The 21,204-nt window shown below is 36.5% G+C and overlaps 2 protein-coding genes across 2 annotated transcripts; one reads left to right on the forward strand and one right to left on the reverse strand.

Annotated features, from left to right (window-relative positions):
* Window positions 1–2,905: 2,905 nt before the first annotated feature.
* Window positions 2,906–4,978, forward strand: LOC110679215. The gene is made up of 2 exons (XM_021853356.1): window positions 2,906–3,480; window positions 4,072–4,978. The coding sequence occupies exons 1-2, from the start codon at window positions 3,396–3,398 to the stop codon at window positions 4,395–4,397; spliced, it is 411 nt and encodes a 136-aa protein (XP_021709048.1). The 5' UTR covers window positions 2,906–3,395; the 3' UTR covers window positions 4,398–4,978.
* Window positions 4,979–10,750: 5,772 nt separating this feature from the next.
* On the reverse strand, window positions 10,751–12,377 carry LOC5567389. The gene is made up of 3 exons (XM_001651741.2): window positions 12,054–12,377; window positions 11,869–11,985; window positions 10,751–11,468 (listed from the first exon to the last, which is right to left on the reverse strand). The coding sequence occupies exons 1-3, from the start codon at window positions 12,143–12,145 to the stop codon at window positions 11,330–11,332; spliced, it is 348 nt and encodes a 115-aa protein (XP_001651791.1). The 5' UTR covers window positions 12,146–12,377; the 3' UTR covers window positions 10,751–11,329.
* Between the last annotated feature and the right edge of the window lie 8,827 nt (window positions 12,378–21,204).

A 21,204-nucleotide genomic window follows, 5' to 3' on the forward strand; every position in this document is an offset into this window, starting at 1 on the left:
CTGGACTGGGGCGATCCCGTTCCTGACACCATTGCTGAAAGGTGGCGTTCGTTCCGATCACAACTGCCGGCGTTGAATGACCTTAAGGTGCCCAGGTGGATAATCAGCGAAGGATCCAAACTTGTGGAACTCCATGGGTTTGCTGACGCATCAGATCAAGCTTATGGGACATGCCTGTCATGACATCATTTTCGATCGTGTGACCCTGTGATTCACAAATCGTGCTTTGTTGGATCAAAAAATCACCAGCTGCTCTACAGTTGTTCGTAGCGAACAGAGTGATCGAGATTTAGAAGCTTACTAACGAGTACCAATGGCAATACATTCCCACGTACGACAATCCGGCCGATCTAATATCGAGAGGAGAGATGCCACATCTACTGATTCACCGATCCATGGCCCAGCTGCGTTGAATCAAGAAGTTTTGCAGATAGCGCAGGCTAAGAATATTATTCGAAAGGTAATTTGGCAGTGTGTTACGTGCTTTCGAGCAAATCCGATGAAGACGACGCAGCTTATGGGTGATCTTCCGTCTTACCGAGTCCAACCATCTCCTGCTTTCTTCCACACCGGCGTCGACTATGCGGGACCTTTTTCGATTAAGTCACTCACCCTAGCACGCAAACCGGTGATTACGAAGGGATACATATGTCTCTTTGTTTGCCTTAGTATACGTGCCATCCATCTCGAGCTGGTGTGGAGCTTAACCACCGATGCGTTTCTCGATGCCACGCTGAAACGGTTCATCGGACGACGAGGACCTGTTAGCAAGATCTATTCAGGCAACGCAACAAACTTTGTTGGAGCTGAAGCCGAACTGGAGCAGCTAAGCAATTTGTTTTCCGCAGAACAGCACATCAAGGCACTGGAAGAGTTTTGTGGAAGCCAATCGATCACCTGGAGTTTCATCCCACCGAAAAGTTCACATTTCGGTGGAATTTGGGAGTCCGGAGTGAAGTCTGACAAGCACCACTTGAAAAGAGTAGTTGGGAATCAGAAGCTAACGTTTGAGGAAATGAGTACGGTGCTAGTTCAAATCGAATCGGTGCTTAACTCGCGGCCACTCACTCCATGCTCTGATGATCCCAGCGATTTAATCGCGGTAACTCCTGCTCATTTTTTCGTTGGACGACAAATGAAGTGTATTCCTGAGCCTTCGTACATCAATATGAAAATATCAACGCTGACGAGGTGGAAATTAGTGCAAGCCATTCAACAACACTTTTGGAAAAGGTAGATTGCCGAATATCTGCCGGAGATGCAGAACCGCCAGAAGTGGTTCAAAACAACTAGAATTCAACCTGGAGCCTAGGTGTTGATTAATGATCCCAACGTTCCGCCGATGCAATGGCAACTCGGCCGAATCATCGAAACACACCCTGGCAGCGATAACATCACCAGGGTCGTAACTCGGCGCACCGCCAGGGGTGAATGCAAGCGGGGTGTGACCGAGATTTCCCTTCTACCGCTTGACTCGGAGCAATTTGGAGAATTGAAATAAACCATTCCAATGCGGGGGAGAATGTATAAACCTTGATAAATTTACTCCAGCCTATATTCATTGACTTTGTTCCTTTTTATATGTTCCGCTATGTTGCTGCACACCTTCTGTGTGACATTTCCTTGAATAAAAAAAGCCATCTTTGTTACGACGTTGAAGTGAATAGACGCGTTTTATTTTTCGCGAGTCCGAAACGTTTTTTTATACAGTCCACTGAATTTGATGACCAGTGGCATTAGATCTCCGTATAGTTCAAGTTCAAGCCTTCAAGAGATAATATAAAAGGATAGTTCAAGCCTTCAAGGGGGCCCAGATAGCCGTAGCGGTAAACGCGCAGCTATTCAGCAAGACTAAGCTGAGGGTCGTGGGTTCAAATCCCACCGGTCGAGGATCTTTACGGGTTGGAAATTTTCTCGACTTCCCAGGGCATAGAGTATCTTCGTACCTGTCACACGATATACACATGCAAAAATGGTCATTGTCATAGTAAGCTCTCAGTTAATAACTGTGGAAGTGCTCATTAGAACACTAAGCTGAGAAGCAGGCTCTGTCCCAGTGGGTCGTAACGCCAGAAAGAAGAAGAAGCCTTCAAGAAGAATTCCAACTTTCGTGCAAGATGCGAAAAAACGTGAAGGACAACATACGTACAAAGTCCAAAAGGCGCCGAATCACGATGAGCGGCAGAATACGGTAGATAAAACACGTGCGCGGAAGCTCTACATCCAGATCTTGACGAAACAACATTGCCTCGTTATGGATGATATGACATATGTAAAATCAGACTTCCGGCAGCTTTCGGGGCTCCAGTTTTTCACTGCTCAGCATAAATTCTATGTTCCTGAGGACGTTAGAAAGCAGAAGATAGTTTGCCAAAAACTATATGGTTTGGCAGGCAATTTGCTCGCGTGGAAAGCGGAGCACTCCATTCGTGACAACTGGAACGGTCAATGAGCAGGTGTACCTAAAGGATTGCCTCCAAAAGCGTCTGCTTCCTCTTCTGCAATCACACAATGGTCCTGAGATTTTCTGGCCGGATTTGGCCTCATGCCATTACTCGAAAGAAGTTTTGGAGTGGTATAAGGCTAAGAAGGTCAATTTCGTGCCGAAGCATCTCAACCCACTGAACACACCGGAACCGCGGCCAATTGAAAAGTACTGGGCCATCATGAAGCAGGCATTTCGGAAGCATCCTAAGGAAGTGGAATCGGAGGAAGATATGAATAAAAAATGGACTGCCATGCAAAAAAAAGTTGGTCCAAGTATTGTACATGACCTTATGAGTAGTGCGAGGAGAAAAGTTCGTGCATTTGGATATGTAATTGAAATTGAATAAAACAAACATGAAAAATATTTATAACATATGTTATTTAACTTCCTGAATGATTGAAGATGTTTGGTTGAACGTGTGAATTTTGCCAAATCTTGCCAAATGTGTGTGTCGCAATTTGATTCCGTACACCCTTTAGTAGTAATAACACGCTATATCGTCTTATTTAATAAAATCAAGATTTGAACACATCTCTAAAAAGAGACTTGCCACCAGTTCTGAGAAATGAAACTTGGATCCATTTGAATTCGTGCACTCATTATTTTACGGGCAATATAAAAAAAATCATTTTACGTGTGCCATTTTTACATTCTACAGTATAAATTTCACCGTAACGTACAATTTCAAATGACCTTATTTCATGCCGTTCTGCTCTGCCTCTGTTATCATTTCATATATTGATTCGCCAGCGGACTAATCGCTTTCTGTACTCTAATTGCAACTCCTTTCTACATACATATTTCATGTGGTGCACTTGTGCATTGAGCAGCTTAATTATTTAAAAACAAAGACCAAAGCTGCTGACAGTTGCAGTTGTGGAATATAATTTTAGTCCGCTAGATTAAAATGGATCGCTCGGCTTTGATTCCGTTCTTGGTGCTTGCGATAACGACGGTTCTGTTTGAAATTGCGTCAAATCCATGTGCAGCAGGTAAAGCCATCAGGACTCTCGTGGCAATATATGTATACAGTTACGGTCAAAATAAAGTGCCCGCTTGCTTGTAATCACAAAAAATTGGCGAAAATGGTCAGTTAAAACGTGAAATTCTTTTGATAAAATTAATGTACTTATATTGGGCCCATCTCTTATGAATACATTTGTGTCTTCTTAATAAAAAAGTTGGAATTTATCATAGATACGAGGTACACACATTTTAACTGAAGAATTCTCGAATGACTTGTGATCTTGCTCTAAAAGCCATTAGTAACCATGTGTGTAGCTCGTTGTTTCTGAGCATTTGAATGGATTGACACGTTATTTATGGTGAAGAAAGGACCTGGCAATATTGTTGGTTTGGATGATCATTAATTAATTTGCTTAGAAACAACGAGCTACACACATGGTTACCAATGGCTGTTAGGACGTTATCTCAGTTTACGCGAAAATTTGTCGTTTTAACAAGTGATTTTGGTAAATTTAAGTACTTACAAGCAATTTGGCACTTTATTTTGCCGGTGACTGTATGTGGAATAGATAAAATTAAATTTATATTCATGGCAAATTATACTGTCCACTCGACAGCTGCACCAGCTTTAACCACCGAAAGTTTGCCAGACCGGACCAAGCGAACTATTGGATCGGCCAGCAGTTTCATAAACTGCATTACCGTGCTCGATGGCGTCGGACAACGCTTTTGTTCATACGACCAGTCTATCCTGGAAGCAATCGAGCGAACGGCAACCAAAGGCCCAGAGGAAGAACGTAAGCGGCTTCCGTGTCCACCGAGAAAGACATTCCGCAAGCAGTGCAACGTGTGCGAATGTCTGGCTAATGGAGTGCTGACTTGCACTACGGATCTGTGCGCCGAGGAGTTCTATGACGCCAACGGTCTGCCGAAATATTGGTGAAATTGGTGGAAGTAGTGTATAGTTTTCTTTTTTGGTTTTCTTCGTACATGTTTTATAGTGGTTTCTGCTCATGGGTTCTGGCACGTACCTTGGACATAATGTGTGGCATAAATTGGTGGAATATCAGGTTATAATTTTGATGACCGGTTAGCCATGCCAGCGGCATTTTTTGGGACGGTGCCACAGAATGGTGCCATAGAATGGTAAAATTCTCGATACAGTAACGCAGTAGGTATATTAATCAATTAATCAAGCTAAGGTTAAACATTCTGAAATCCTAGCCGAAATTCAAATATGACTTTTAAAATGGTCGAATTGTGTTCTTGCTCACGATTTCGAAGGCACCAAATTATTGAGATACTTGAAATTTATAGGTAAATCGTAGTTATCTAAAAGAAAACATGTTTTTTTCTACAGTATGGTGCAGCGGAGGAAGTGCTCCAACAGGGTAAGTGTGAATGCCTGAATTCACTGATTTCAAAAAATTTGTCTGTAAAGATCGATTCTCTTTTGGTCTAATAACAAACTCTATCTTCTTTTTTTTTTCTCGAGGCGAGCATTTAGGCTCCGAATAAATTATTCAAAGAGAGTGATTTTTTTTATAAATAAATGAAATATAATGGATGCTATTGTCAATAGAAACAAGTGGATAATATTTTAGTATTAAAATTGATTATGTGAATTTCTCATATGTTATAATATATGTAATCTAATTGTTTTCTTTGGCATTTTGTTAAACATCTTATAGCATACACTACCCGTCATAAATACGGACTCACTAAATAAGTATTGCAACACCCAGTTGAATATTGAATCACCCCCAAAAATTTTAGCATCACCTTAAAATAGGTAAATTTTAAATTGCTATATCTCGAGATCCTTATGATTTGCAAAGATCCAAACTTCAGCTAAGTTGTTCAGTGGATCAAGGACATTCGGAAGACAGACAGTTTGGTTCGCAATTTTGCCGCTAGGTAGCGCTAGTAAGCATTTTAAGCATGTTCTATCATGTGAAGTTGTTCATAAAGTTATGAAAATCCGGAAGATAGACTATTTGGTTCAAAATGGTGGTGCTAGTATGCTTGTAAAAATGAATCAAACTGTCTGTCTTCCAAACGTCCTTGACCTTTTGAACAACTTTGCTGAAGACATGAACTTTCTCTCTCATGTGGATCACAAGATAGAACGTGCTTAAAATGTTCACTTATACATGCTCACTAGTGCCACCTAGCGGCAAAATTGCGAACCAAAATGTTTGCTTTCCGAATATCCTTGATTTGCTGAACAACTTTGCTGAAGACCGCACCATTATAGATCATCAGCATCTCGAGATACTGTAAAACGGGGTAACTTTGATAAAGCGGGTAACTTTGATAGTGCGAGACCCACAACATATTAAACGAAATAACGAAGTTTCTGTTCATCAGTTAAGCAAAACAAATGCAAAAGTAAAGAGTATTAGTATGACACTTCATGTCAAAGCTATTTTCATTGGAATCAAGTGCATTTGAGGCTTTTTATACGAATATTGAAAATTGACACAATTTTAGCATTTTCGAAACGCTTACAAACAATCTGTTCTACGATCACTATTTGATGTACTTTTGAATAGTTGGCCACTTATATTTGGCAGCCTAGTTACCATAGAACTTGAATACGGTCTCAAATCTCTTAGCCAAACGCATTTTCACAAACTGGGACCTTTTTTGTAGTCTAAGTCAGAAATTTCCATATAACGTTAAACGCCTATAGGTACGCAATGCCCTACAAATGTTCGTAATTCATTCAATTTTGTTCGATTCATACTCCATTATCAAAGTTACCCCAAAACAGAAAACCAACTTTCGATTATATGAATAATTATATATCCATTCATAATAAATCTTTTGGAAATCTATCGACTGCAATCGATAGCTAGGATGCCAGTACTTGTTTTAAAAATATAAATTATTATTCTTTGGAACAGTATGCATAAATATTCAAGTTTTCTTCGAAAAAACTATCAAAGTTACCCCGTTTTACAGTAAATCATAATGAATATTCTTTTTTGGGGGGATGCTAAACTTTTCAGGGTGATTCAATATTCAGCTGAATGTTGCAATACTTTTTCAACCGAGTTCGTATTTAGGACGGGTAGTGTATGTTGATTGATCCATCTAGCAGCTTAAATGTATTTCTTATATCGAACAAAATTAACACTGCAAATGCCGTGATAGTGATACCGTGTGGATCCTGCGATAAAAAGTTACTGACTCATGCTACTCTGACGACTGAACAGCACTACAAACGTGAAATCTACACAGAATCAAGTAAACATGATGGGTCAATGGGCATGGAAAGAAAATCGAAAATCGGTTCACAGGTCGCTGAGAACCAGCTGCTTGAACTTTTAGTTCCCATTGCATGGGGTAGGACACTCATTAATGCTGATATTAATGGACAAATGCACGAGTTCACTATTTGACGTTTGAGTGGTGTCGTGTTATTTAGGTGACCACGGAACCAGTGAATTTGACACCGCTCAAACGTCTAAATAATGAACTCGTACATTGATCCTTCTTCTTTCTGGCGTTACGTCCCAACTGGGACAAAGCCTGCTTCTCAGCTTAGTGTTCTTATGGGCACTTCCACAGTTATTAACTGAGAGCTTTCTATGCCAATTGACCATTTTTGCATGTGTATATCGTGTGGCAGGTACGAAGATACTCTATGCCCTGGGAAGTCGAGAAAATTTCCAACCCGAAAAGATCCTAGACCGGTGGGATTCGAACCCACGACCCTCAGCTTGGTCTTGCTGAATAGCTGCGCGTTTACCGCTACGGCTATCTGGGCCCGTGCATTGATCCATATCGATTATTATATGGACCGATGCACGAGTTCACTATTTGACATTTGAGCGGTGCCGTGTTATTTACGTGACCATGGCAACTAGTGAATTCGGCACCGCTCAAACGTCAAAATCGTGAACACGTTCATTGGTCCATATAAATATCCGTAGTATCATCAATTTACATCAAGGTGGCTGTGACTTTTTCATACAAGAAAAAACTGACATATTTTAAGTTTACGCTAGAATACCGTTTTGACTCATATTCCGAACACTTAAGGCTAACAGTGACTTCAAATGCATCTGATTGGCATAAATTAGCTGATATTTGTGTAAATTTTAATTTCTTCGTAAAGCCTAACTGTTAGCTGTTGGGTATACCAATAATAATGTTGATTTAATTAGTTTTAGTATTGTTTTTACGTAAAAGTATGGAACAACATTTTGATTCAAATGCCGAACACTGTGTTTATTCTGTCTCATATTCCGAACACCTTGATTCAAATTCCGAACAGCACGAATAAACCGTATTCAAATGAATAATTTCGTCAATAAATTTATCTGAGCTGATTCTACTGGTTTCAAACTAGAGAATCATCACTACACCCGCGGTATAAATTATATTGGAGACGTTAAAATTGAATTGCAATCGACTGGCGTTTCCTTGTTATTTGGTGACATATTTCAGCGAAACATTTCAACCAAATCGCCATACAAAAACCGAGTGTTCGGAATATGAGTCTGTTCGGAATTTGAGACAAAACGGTACAAGATTTTTTCAAAGTGGTACACATGGTGAGAATTTTGTTACGGTATGATCCTGATTACCACAGCAGAAAGGTGAACAGAGTTTCACCAGATGTCGATGTTAAGACACCGAGGATGAAGAACGACGATGCCTAGTCAGATAACTCAGAAACGATGGATGATAACGTCAGATATCGATCTTAGTCGTCCTCGAAACACTCGGCCGCATTTTAGCAATTTAATATGTAAAAATTCAAATAAAAACTTAACCTTCAATGAGCTGAAACATGTATGGTGGGAGAAAAACTTATTTTGACGTCTTGTAGATTTGACGTCTTGTAGACAGATTTTGATAATTAAATTGCATGTTCTTTCAGTATTATCTCTCTGGTTTTTTTTTCGCCTACACCGCAAAAGTATATTTGATTTACCATACCCATTACTTGAACCAGAGCCATTTCCTCAACCCACGAGAAATTCTTTTCAGACTAATACCTGGTCAGTACGTTCATTGTTTTCTGGATTTTAAAACACATTCATTCCGCCACCCCTGTCTGTCGCGTATGTTCGAATACCTAATATACACTTTCGTAGGCTCAACTTCATCTGAATGATGGACGCAATCGACTACATCTTTTAATCCCCTTTCGAAAAAGCAATAGCAGAAATAGAGCAAGTCCTAAACGGGAGCTTTGCTATTATAAAATTTGTTCTTCTGGTGCATGTAAATATTCAGTTTGCTTTTAATATTTTGTTACCAGATCAAGTGTCCTACCCCTTGTCCCATTGTTATTCTATGAGGTAATCCGCGTAAAGTTTTTAACACGGTATTTGGAGTGTTAATATTGTAAATATTTTTTTTAATTTATTGTTTCTTAAAAAAAACATTTATTTTTTTTGTTGAAAACAATTTATCTCAAGTGCGACCATGTTAATTGTTCAAGATAGACTATACAAATATATCCACATACATAATGGAAAGATTTAATTTAGTAAAACAATAGTATATGTAATAGATATTGCGAATATTTTGTAAAATTTTACTTTCGTCGACTGTGCATGACTGTGATACAATTCCACCTCCGCCTCTCCTATTCAATCTTATATACAGCAACCTTATTCTAGTTTTGATTTGCATTTGAACTGTCCCTGACATTGAAAACAAACGTTCAAGTTTATTGTTCAGGAATACCTGCGTAGCTCATTACTGGGTTAAATACTAGTTACCCCTTCCGGTGCGATGAAAATACATAAATACGACTAATGATATACTAAATTTACTAGAATAGGGGAAAAGTACTTATTTTCGACCCACAAGAAATCTGTGCCAATTTTCGTATTCTCATACAAAGTAGGCCAAAATCATATGAGTGGGTCGAAAACTAGTGCTAGGTTGAAAAAAAAATGTATACAAAATGCCTCATAGTGGGACTGGCTCAGGTAACAGTAATAGGTATTTTTGCAAAAATTACTGGTGAAAATTATGAGGTACATACTTTCTCTTCCTATTAAACAAATGTTGCCCTGTGTATTTATAAAATAGTATTAAGATATCTTTTGGTGAAAAAAAATCATTTTTAAATTGAAAAGTAAAATAGCCATACAACGTCGTGAGAAGGAGTTTATTTAAGCTTAAAAAATACATCCGTAAGGTTCTAAATTGCTAGTCGTTTGTGCAACCCTTCTGGGGTGCTGCAATCTGGCTTCCCCGGAAAATACAATTTTAGTATGCATCATAATAAAAATATGTTATTACCCCTGCAGTGTGATGAATGGATGGTGAGATTATTTTTTATATTTTTCTCCTTTGGCCGCAAACAATAACTGACCGTAATTTGCAGTGAAAGGCAACTAAAAAAAATGCTATTTCTAGGTGGGCCTTCACATAGCAGAGCTCTTATGCTCATTCATAGTACAGTCAACTTTCGTTCGTTGCACTAAACCTGTAGCCCGCTGTGAAAGACTTTCACTAATCGAGCTGAGTTTCGAGCTTTCAAATAACATAGAACAAAAGAAAAACAGAGCTACCAACATTGATAAATTACGTCTTATGTCTGAAAATGACGTTTGCCTTCGTTTAGGTGGGCTATAGCCCAACTAACGGAAGCCCAATTAAAGTGTAGCCCACATAAAGATAGTGCAACGAACGAAAGTTGACTGTACATGTCTTTTTTTGCTGCTTTCGATTGCAGTTTCGCTTCTGCCATGTTAATGATGGACAGCAGGGCGCAACTAGTCTATAACAACTTTTAGGACTACTGAAGGAAGGGTAGCTCATATTGTGTAAGAAAAATTATCAAATGTATGGATAAAAACATCGTTCTAATACCTTCTGTAGCGTTGTCTGCGCTGTAATCGAAAGATTTTCTTTATTTACAGTACGAAAAACATCTTAGTGAAAGAGCATCTAAAGAAAATTTCAGTTTTAAGCTATTCTGCATAAAAGAATGGCCTTTTTGGCCAAACTGTTGAAGATCTGTTTAGTATTTACGGACCATGCACAAATCATGTCACGGAAAAAGTTTCCGGGCAGGCGTTAAAAGCTTAGTAATAGAAAAGAAAATAGGATATGAATAGCTAAAATAAATATTACCTTAATAGATATAAAAGATAAAATATTTGGAAATGATCTAAAATTTACTCCTGAAATAACATTAGCAAATCATATTTTTCTTTTCAAAAATCTGATCGATAGCTGTGAGCTGCAAACATCAAATTTTGAATTGGTTAAGAAATTCCAAGATCAAAATTTTGATATTATCTTCAGATCTTTGGAGGAATTATTTTCTAGATTTTTTTAACATCGACTTTCGTGTTCGATTAAATATGCTATGCTAAACGTTACCTGAGCTGCACCTAAAAAAATCCAAAGAAGTTCATTCCCCATAACATACGATTGTTAGTTTCTCCAGTAATTTTCGTATTTAGTATTGCACTTGAACGAAAAGATTAATCACATTTACAGGACCTAAATTTATTGTGTACTTTCATATTTCGCATTTTTTATCTTGTTTTGGCTAATTTATAATTATTAAATATATAAATGTTATCAGTCGAATTAACAAAATAAAATATACATACCGTAAGGTGCCGTAATTCAGCGGGCCTAAGACCCTAATTACGCGCATTTTGGAATGTTTCCAATAAATTGGAAATAATGTTAATGTTGATTTCCAGTGTTATTGTGATGTATCACCATCATATACAGTTTTCTTAAATTTCGACAAACTTTGGACCAAATGCGCTGAATTAGGCACTTTGCGGTACCTATAGCTACTTAAGTATTAACATTTAATTTCTACAAACAATTCAATAGTTGAGTTGAGTAGGAATTGTGTACATCATGTCTAAGGGCCAACTAAAAATTTACTTCCGTCGGTTCAATCTTGATTTCTAGCTTTAGTTCCTGCGTTTCATCCCTATGCAACAAACTGGGTCTCGGTTCGACTGAACCGGTAGTCGGCGGATAAAGGCTCGGACATGCAAGTGAGTGTACCCTGAAATAAATAATATCCGATAAGAATGAGTGTTTTAATTCCTCAACAATGTTTTTGTTGAAGTCTCTATATTCTTCTTCTTCTTTTTGGCATTACGTCCCAACTGGGACAGAGCCTGCTTCTCAGCTTAGTGTTCTTATGAGCACTTCCACAGTTATTAACTGAGAGCTTTCTTTGCCGAATGACCATTTCTGCATGTGTATATCGTGTGGCAGGTACGAAGATACTCTATGCCCTGGGAATCGAGAAAATTTCCTTTACGAAAAGATCCTCGACCAGCGGGATTCGAACCCACGACCCTCAGCATGGTCATGCTGAATAGCTGCGAGTTTACCGCTACGGCTATCTGGGCCCCAAAGGGAAGTCTCTATATATCCAAAAGAAAAATGTGAATACATACCCTTGCGATTTGTTGTTGGGATTGCAGAAATCAGAGTCTTTGAAATGTCGCTCACAAATCACACTGTCTTTTGCAAGCGGTGAATTTTGACAAAACTCGATCCACTTGTCGATATTCCTGCAAGAAAAAAAATGTACAGATGTGATGCAGCGAAGAATGCATTATCACAAGATTAATCAACTTACGTTCTCTTTGCAGTGAATATTTTGTAGAACGATTTTGTTGATATACAATGCCTGAAACTAGGACATCCTTCAACAGCACAGTTTTTGCCCATCTCAGTTACACCGATCTCTGTGGTTCCTTTGGAGTATAATTAAACTTGTTGCCCAAATTTCAGTAAACTGTATCGTAAAATGTTGTTTGTTTACAATTTGTTCGCTATAATCTTCAATGCAAGTGTGTGACTGTGGTGTGAAATAAGAGCGAGAGAATACTGTACACGTTAATAGTGTTGTACTCAGCGGCTGTATGATTTTAGGAAGAAACTACCCGTAACCCACTCGTTCATAGTAGAACCAATATTTCTGTAGAAACAAAAAAAAAATAATAACATATTTTCAATTTAAAAAGTTTTTGCTTCAATAGATATTTTTAAATGTTAAAACTTTTGCTTTTATTTTATGAAAAATATGAGAAATAATTCTATTATTTTGATCTTCTCCAGAAAATACAGGCGCTGTGTGTATTGTTTTTAGTGTAGTAGTTAAATGTGAGAGAGAGAGAATTGAGAGCGAACCGATAACCGTCCCGCAAAGTGTATAGCTGTACCTACCTAGGTAAATTCATTGGTTAATTATTACCAATAATTTTACAAATTAATATTTGAGGAAAAATGCTATAACTTCATTCACAACTCATAAAATCATACCTATGAGAATTTCAATAAATCTATTTGACAGTAGTATCAAGACATTGTTGCATGCACAAAAGCAAGTGTGTAACCAGATTTTTCATCAGTAGAAGGATAAGCAGATTTCTAAAGTTCATAACCGATTTCATGCCAAACCAAACATTTCAAAACCTCTCAGCTTCTTTTTAGTATGTGCATTCTACAAAAAAATTGTGCGGTAAGAACTACTATTTTGGGGGGTTAACTTAAGCGCTCGCACCGGCAATTTTCAGCAGACCAGAAACGCGCTTGATTTTACCATGTTTGTAGTCGAAATCAGATTGTTGTAAATTATTTCTGTCGAATGTACCAGTTATATGGTGGGATGTACCGTAAACATAGTAAATTGATCTAAAATTCCATGGTAGTTTCAAGAATGGGCGTAGTCAGCTACAATAGTAATTATTACCACAGAATTTTTTCCCGTGTATAAATATTAATATTGTTCTTTTTCCCACTGTGAGCAATGTGAAGTACAAAAACTTTATAGTACAATTTATCGACTGGCTCAACGGTGAAGTTCGATTGGAAAAAGTCAGAAGATTCGTTTGCTGTCGGCCAGTTGTCCTGCGTTTTGCCCTGATAAGTTAGAGGGTCGTGATTTTGCTGAGTCTCTTATTGTAAACTACTGTTAAAAAAAAGATTTCATATGGTTCCTTTGAAATTTCAGTAAGCATACCTTTAGAATAAATTGCCTAAGCGTTTGTCCCAGTAATCACAAACACCAAATCTCTCAGAAACTGCTTCAGTAGGGCGATTCAAAATTTAAAAATGTTTGAAAATCCAATTTCCCATATCATCCTTACGATCCTAACCATAAAAATAGTGTTAAGTGAAATTTTCAGCTTTTTCGGTGGTGATTTAAAGGTTTCAGTCGCTTAGCCGTATTGGGAATACAACGAAGAGCGGGTTCGATTCCCGCTCCAGTCGGAGGAAGTTTTAGTCCAATGAAAAATTCATCACTAGGCTTTTTGGAGTTTCGTGTTGTTCGTTAGTTAATTTTAGTGATCGTTGAGTATATGCAGCCTTTGCCTGATTTTTTTTATATTGAGGTTTGTTCCAGAAGTTTCGAAGAAGTTCGAAGTTTTTTCATATGAATTCCTTCAATTCATCTCTTTTATTATCGTGGAATTGCTATTATTTCATCCATTCCAAAACTATTTGAATCAATTATAAATAAAAATGTGTTCAGCCAAATAAAACATAGAATAACGAATACACAACACGGTTTCTATAAAGGTCGCTCTACTACAGCAAACCTTTTGGAATTTGTAAATTACACTTTGAATGCAATGGATAGAGGTAACCACGTCGAAGCACTTCACACCGATTTTAGTAAGGCATTTGACAGACTAGACATTCCTATGTTGATTTTCAAGCTCAATAAAATGGGAATTGCGATGAGACTCCTCAACTGGATTGAATCTTATTTAACAGATCGCCAACAAATAGTTAAATTTGAGGGAAAAATGTCTAAACCTGTTCACGTTACATCAGGAGTTCCCCAAGGTTCGCATTTAGGTCCATTGTTATTTATATTATTTGTTAACGATATTTCATATGTGCTTAAACATCTTAAAATTCTGATTTATGCCGACGATATGAAACTTTATATGGAAATCAATAGCAACAAAGATAGCGACATTTATCTGAATGAAATAAGTATATTTGATGAATGGTGTAGCAAAAGCTTACTTCAATTAAACGTCAAAAAATGTAATTTAATCACATATAGCAGAAAACGGAATACACCACAGATTACTGTCTCTTTAGGAAATCAAATTGTTCAAAAGTGCGATAAGATTAGAGATTTAGGTGTCATATTAGATTCTAAACTTACCTTTACTGATCATTATAATACGATTATCCATAAAGCAACCAATATGTTGAGCTTTATTAAGCGTTTTAGCTACAATTTTCGGGATCCATATACGATTAAAACCTTGTACATTGCTTATGTAAGATCAGTTCTAGAATATTGTAGTATTGTGTGGTCTCCGCATATAAAAATACATGGTGATAGAATCGAATCAGTACAAAAGCAATTTCTTTTATATGCCTTACGCAAATAGGGTCCTAAAGCCCTGTCCCAATTTTAGTGCCAAACGCTTGAGTTTAGGCCAAAAACACATGTTTTCTCAATTTTCTAATGTTTTCCGTTGGTTTAAGACCAAAAAAATTTTTTTTAGATTTTGTCACATCCTCTGGCTTAAACTCAAATTTTGGGTGTATTTTGTTTTCCGTGTCGCTTACGAAATGTCAGATAGGAACAACCCCAGTGGTCGAACTAAAACCCCTGTGGTATTTGTGTCGACTAAGCGAACGTCAAACATGATCAAAAGTGTCAAGGTTCATTTATGGACCAAATTTTTAAATTAAATTTTAAACATGATATAGCCATTATTTGAGCGGGATAAATTGCAAAAGTAGTTACAGTAACATGCTTTTTCGTGTTATGAAATAAAAACAAGATTTCATTAAAAATTTTAGGACCCAATTAGGCTGGACAACGTTTCCACTGCCATCATACGAGGCTCGATGCATGCTTATCGATATTCAAACCTTAAATGAGCGTCGCGAAATAGCCATGATTTCATTTATCAATGATATTGTATCGCAGCGTATTGATTCCACCAATCTTTTATCATGTTTGAATTTCTACACGCCCGCTAGACAGTTAAGAAATCGGAATTTGTTTGCATCAAATAATCATCGTACAAACTATGCAAAATTCGGCCCAATGAATCGAATGATGTCTCTTTATAATCAGCATTGCACAGAAATTGATCTGACCATGTCGCGAACAAAGCTAAGACAATATTTTAATTCCTTAAGATATAATACAACATAGAATTAAGCAAATGTGTAGTCTACTATTGATTGACGAAATAAATAAATAAATAAATAAATAAGTTTCCGGAATTTCTAAAATAATTTGACCTGGGATTCCTTATCAAGTTCCTCCCGTAATTGTTCTAAGGAATACTCCAGCATTTCAGCCAAGGTTTACAGGGTGTCCGCAAATTATCCGTACAAACTTTGAAGACCTGTCTCTATACAATCAAGCATGATAAATTCAATATTCTTGCATGGTTTCAACCATTAGCTTATTATATCCTTAAGGTGTAAGTTTGACACATTTACGAATTCAAATATTTGTCAAACCAAGCCAAATGTATTGAGGTGTCTTAAAAAGAGTTGTTTTTCGAGCTTTATGACGGAAGAGAAATGTCCATAGAACTCATTGAATTTGAACCGTATAATTTTCTACTTCAAGTCAAACTTGAAGCCACTAAACTGTAGGTTACTTCAAATGATAATAGGACATTTGGATTCGTCTCTTTTAGATTTTAAGGATAACGCATCTCCAGTATGACTAGCGGCCCTCAGGAAAATCGTCCCAGAAAAATTTAAATTTATGTTTCTCAGTAACAAGCACTCGATTCAAAATTATTTAAAGTTGTATTTTGTGTTAGCATGTAGATGTATTATAAAAGGTAAATGAACATTGATTTTTCATTGTTTCAAATGCGAGATCATCTTTCCCAAATTTTGCTGTTCGGATAATTTGCGGACACCCTGTATTCCTGCAGATTTTTCAAACAGTTTTCGAATAAATTTTCTAGTGAAATCTCTAACGATTCTTCGAAAGTTTATTTTATGTTTCAGACCGGTAAATGCTACAGATATTATTCCAGTAATTCCTACGATCGTTGCTCTATAATTTTCTTACCATCCAGAAATACGAATAATTATTTATTTCATGAATTATTTCACAAATTTATCTAGTAAATCTCTCAAGACTTTTACTTAAATCCAATAGTTCTTTCACAGATCCTTGCAGGAGTTCAGGAACTTAAGAAGTTCCAGAAAAATAGAAATGTAGAAATGCATTCCGGGTTTGTTATCTAAATATTTCCAATAAATTCTGAACTTTTTTTTTACATTTCCCTGGAAACCTGGGAAAAAAATCTATAAAGGCTTTCTTGGAAAATTTGTCGAAAATTTTTTGGTGGGATTGTTGAAGGAATTTTTAATCTTATTAGCACTAGCAGTGATACTTTATGCAGAGCTTAAAGTACTTAAAGTACTTTACTTGAATCTTACTAGCACTAGCAGTGATACTAAGTGGAGAGAATGCCTGCTGAACCGGATAAAATATTTAAAAAATATTTTGTCATCTAGTGGTCAAAGTTTAACAATAACAAAGTAAATTTACAACATTTACTGATGGCGGCAGCTAATTTTTTGTCTACGACTAGTCTAGAACATTAGTTTGAAAAAATAAACTTATAATTATAAACATTCAGACGTATGTCATTTATTTGCATCGTATTCTATGATTTTTGTTAAACACAGCACTATTCTCTTAATGAAAATTGAAAGGTGTAGATACACATATGTAACGTATTATCTTGAATTTTACTTAAATGTTTATTACTGCACAAGTTTATTGATCAATTCTTGAAAACACTTTGTCATATTTAATGTATTTATTTGTACATTTCAAGTATTTTAAAATGTTTTCATCGAAACTTTAAATCGTCACAACAAAAAAGTCGCACGCGGCACACTGGGGCAGATCGCTGTTTTGGACGGCCAAAACCTCTAGTACTCTGGATATGCATCCTAGAGGTTTGATGTCTTCGACAAAGTATTTTGGAATAATTTGTACTACATTTTGACTCATTCAGATTTCATCTAGATAAGTGAAAACTGATCTAGAACAGTTTTATCTTTTGATAGGAGCGTGCTAGCCAAAAACTTTCGTGATGCGAACATTTCCACCACTGATTACTAGTTGAACTCTTGAAGATGCTCTAAACGGAATCTTTGTATACTAAACGGAATACCTTTGTAGTGTAATTGATAAATTCTAGGAGGACTCAAAACTTATATAAACAAAACCAAAATAATCTTTGCAGGACTTCTTGGTGGTATCTATGAGCAGTAGCGCAACCAGGATTTGGCTCTAGGGGGGGTTTTGTGAAGCTGAAGATTATGTGTTTTTGGTAAAATAAAACGGATGTAAAAACTTTCGGGCTGAATAATTTAAAATTAGGCTGATACAAATATTAATTTTCTTTTATGTCACCACCCCCCCCCTCCTTCAAAAATCCGAAAATTTTGCAGGGGAGAAAAAAAAGATTCATCAATTATTTGGCATCAGTTGGGATTTTTTAATTTTCGAAGTAAAACACAGGTAAAATAAAGGTCCAGAGGACGATTGAAAAAAGTTGAACAACTATCGTTCAAAATAAAAATTCGAAAAAATAACTTTTTTTTCTATTTTAATTTTTTTGTTCCTTATTTGTTTTTATCACCAACCCCCCCCCACCCCCTCGTACCTTTCAAGTGGTCTCGGACATAAAAGAAAATTAATATTTGTATCAGCCTTATTGCGAGATTACCATAAGAAAAAAATAACACCAAATGCAAACTTAAGCTTTTCTCTTCCATTCTGGGCATACATTTTTATATAAATTTACAACTCTATTAAAAGGAAATCTTTTGTACCTGGTGAAGTTTTCCAAAATGCGTATTACATATCGCGTAGTTTGTTCGAAAGTTTATCCAAGTTACATATGGATGCGCGCACATACACTGTAAAGGATCAACCTCTGGCAACCAGGCCTGTATGAATACCCAATACTGTATGCATACTTTGATAATGACTTGGCTGTATTTTGCTAATGTCAAATGTGTTTACTTTGTTCTTTTATTACCAACCGCGAATTACAAGATTATGTTATCTCCCGAAGTAATATCTGGATTTTTAATCGAGTTTCTCCGTCCATCCGAAATCCCATTTTATACACACTTTTCAACTATCAGAATCTTTCAAGTACAAGTCGCAGTAATAAGCATTGCGACTGTCATTAGCAGTTTGTCGAGGGCAAATCAGCATTGTAGATATTGAAGCATTTCCATATTGTAGACGAATTTTCAGCTTAGCAATGGAATCACCATCTTCCATAATCTTTCCTAGGGTTTTTATTTGTAATCATATACTTAAAACTAAAGAATTGCTTCTCCGGAAATTCACGTGCTATCTGGAGATCTTGAAATTTTCCAAATGCTGAGCCAACTAAAAGATTTTTCAAAGCATCGAATTTTGCATCAAACAGCTTTTTGAACGGTATAGATATACAAACATAGTTGCATGTTTGTTCGATACAAACTTCTCTTCGAAAATCTGTGGCTAATTTATCAGAAAAAGCTAGTAAACTATGTGTTTAACTCCTTCAAAAGTCTTCAAATTAGAGATCCACAACTCAAAACAACATAATTGTCAATACAACTTACTGGTCCAGTGTTTGTGGACTTTGGTGTTGAGTTTCAAAAATATATTTAAAATTTATTATAAAAAAAATCTGCTCTGGGGGGGGGGGGGGGTTTGACCCCCAAAACCCCCCCTTGGTTGCGCCACTGTCTATGAGTTAACTTATTACGCTCATGTTGTGCTTAAAAAGCGCGCTTATTTCATGATACGTTTACATTGTACACGCTGTGATAAGTTTCGAGTTAAATTCTGAAATAATTCCATAGCGAGCTCTGAAATATTCTTAGAATAATTGGGAAATATTCTAAGAGAAGGTCACAGCATTTTCAACCAAATTCATTACTTTCTTCCTTCACGGTTTCTTGCGCGTATATGGTTTTCTGGTAATTAGTCATCCAATCTTCAGAAAAAAACTCCTTGGAAATGTTTGAAAGTGTTTCCAAATGAAGGTGCGGCGGCAAAACAAATGTTCTTAGGGGCGGTCCATTAATTACGTAAGACAATACTTCACACGCATTATTCGGAATCTATTTGATTTTTCTACAAAAAATTAATTTTTTTCGGTACGGTGTCTAAAACATAAAAAAACGGGGGTGAGATTGGGACAAGCAAGATCGAAAGTAAATGAAATTGCAAGTCCACTTTTTTATATTTTGCGCTGCCGGGTGTTCTCTTTTTTCATCAAGATGTGTTTATTCTTTCTAAATACAGCAAATCTGAAACATCAAACAAGTCTACTTGCATATCTGTGTATTGAACAACAATACAATATTACGGGGCCCTGATAGCCGTAGCGGTAAACGCGCAGCTATTCAGCAAGACCAAGCTGAGGGTCGTGGGTTCGAATCCCACCGGTCGAGGATCTTTTCGAGTTGGAAATTTTCTCGACTTCCCAGGGCATAGAGTATCTTCGTACCTGCCACACGATATACGCATGCAAAAATAGTCATTGGCATAGTAAGCTCTCAGTTGATAACTGTGGAAGTGCTCATAAGAACACTAAGCTGAGAAGCAGGCTCTGTCCCAGTGGGGACATAACGCCAAAAGAAGAACAACCCCTTTTTACAACTTTTCAAACCAGCAACTGTGTTTCGTGCGCAGCAACATCGTAAAATTTTATCAAATGGATTATTTTTGGAATTTAATTATTAATATATTAATTATTTATATATTGACCATTTTAATATTACAGAAACATCTCACGGATGAACAAATAATCGCTAAAATACCAGGATTATGACGTCAACATCTGCCTGAAATGTATTGATCGTGGAATGTTGCACCGAAATTTAACTATTTGTTATGCTTTGAAATAATCACTGTTTCAATACACCTTTGGGGAAACTGAATAGGTTTTATGGCAATGGATATGGGACTTTGAAGACAATTTGAGGGCAAAAAAGAAAGTTTATGTAAACTTGACGATAAATGGTGGGTTTACATATTTTTTCTCATAGCTCTTCAATTTTTTTGGTATGATCGTAATTTTGAGTAGGCTTATTACACTTTTAAAACATCTTAGATGTCTTTTCGTCTTGTTTACATCGTATTTCATCAATATTTTTCAGATGTGAATGGTTTTGCAATCATATTCTCAAAAACAAGTTATTTCAATTACAATGACCCAATGTCATCCCCTCTATGGGGTGAGATTGGGTCATTTTTCATTCACTTGTGGTGCCGCTGTGAATAAATATTTTTCTTAAATTTTTGAACAGTTGTTAATGTTCCATCACACCAAATTTGAAGTTTATTGGAGTTAAATTGCAAGTTATTCAATAAATAAATCGTACATATCCCTTTTTGACCCATTCTCACCCCCAACGACGGTTTAAAATAATTTCAAGATTCATATTGAGTCATCAGAACGTATTTATTTCAACAAAAAATCAAAATTTTGAAAATCGACCAAAAGTTGCTCTTAAAAAAACTTATTTATTAAAAATTTCTCCATCATAACCATTGCAACCATTTCTGTGCAGACAGAACGGACCAAGTGTTGAATAGCAATAAACTGATTGATTATTGCATTTTTTGAGTACATTTCAGAGTCCGATAGAAGTTTATGGTAGTTCGTGTTGAATGGGTTGATAATCTGTTTATCTTAGAGATATGCACCAAGTTTGACCATGCAAGTATTAAATGAAAATATTTCCCTAGA

Source organism: Aedes aegypti, chromosome 3 (assembly GCF_002204515.2).
Source record: "Aedes aegypti strain LVP_AGWG chromosome 3, AaegL5.0 Primary Assembly, whole genome shotgun sequence".
Lineage (NCBI taxonomy): Eukaryota > Metazoa > Arthropoda > Insecta > Diptera > Culicidae > Aedes > Aedes aegypti.

Excerpts from the sequence above, each read along its gene's own strand:
- LOC110679215 (XM_021853356.1), top strand. The coding sequence starts at position 3,396 with ATGGATCGCTCGGCTTTGATTCCGTTCTTGGTGCTTGCGATAACGACG. Across the intron at positions 3,481-4,071 it reads GTCAAATCCATGTGCAGCAG|CTGCACCAGCTTTAACCACC; the intron begins GTAAAGCCATCA and ends TCCACTCGACAG.
- LOC5567389 (XM_001651741.2), bottom strand. The coding sequence starts at position 12,145 with ATGGGCAAAAACTGTGCTGTTGAAGGATGTCCTAGTTTCAGGCATTGT. Across the intron at positions 11,986-12,053 it reads ATATTCACTGCAAAGAGAAC|GAATATCGACAAGTGGATCG; the intron begins GTAAGTTGATTA and ends TTTTTCTTGCAG. Across the intron at positions 11,469-11,868 it reads CCCAACAACAAATCGCAAGG|GGTACACTCACTTGCATGTC; the intron begins GTATGTATTCAC and ends TATTTATTTCAG.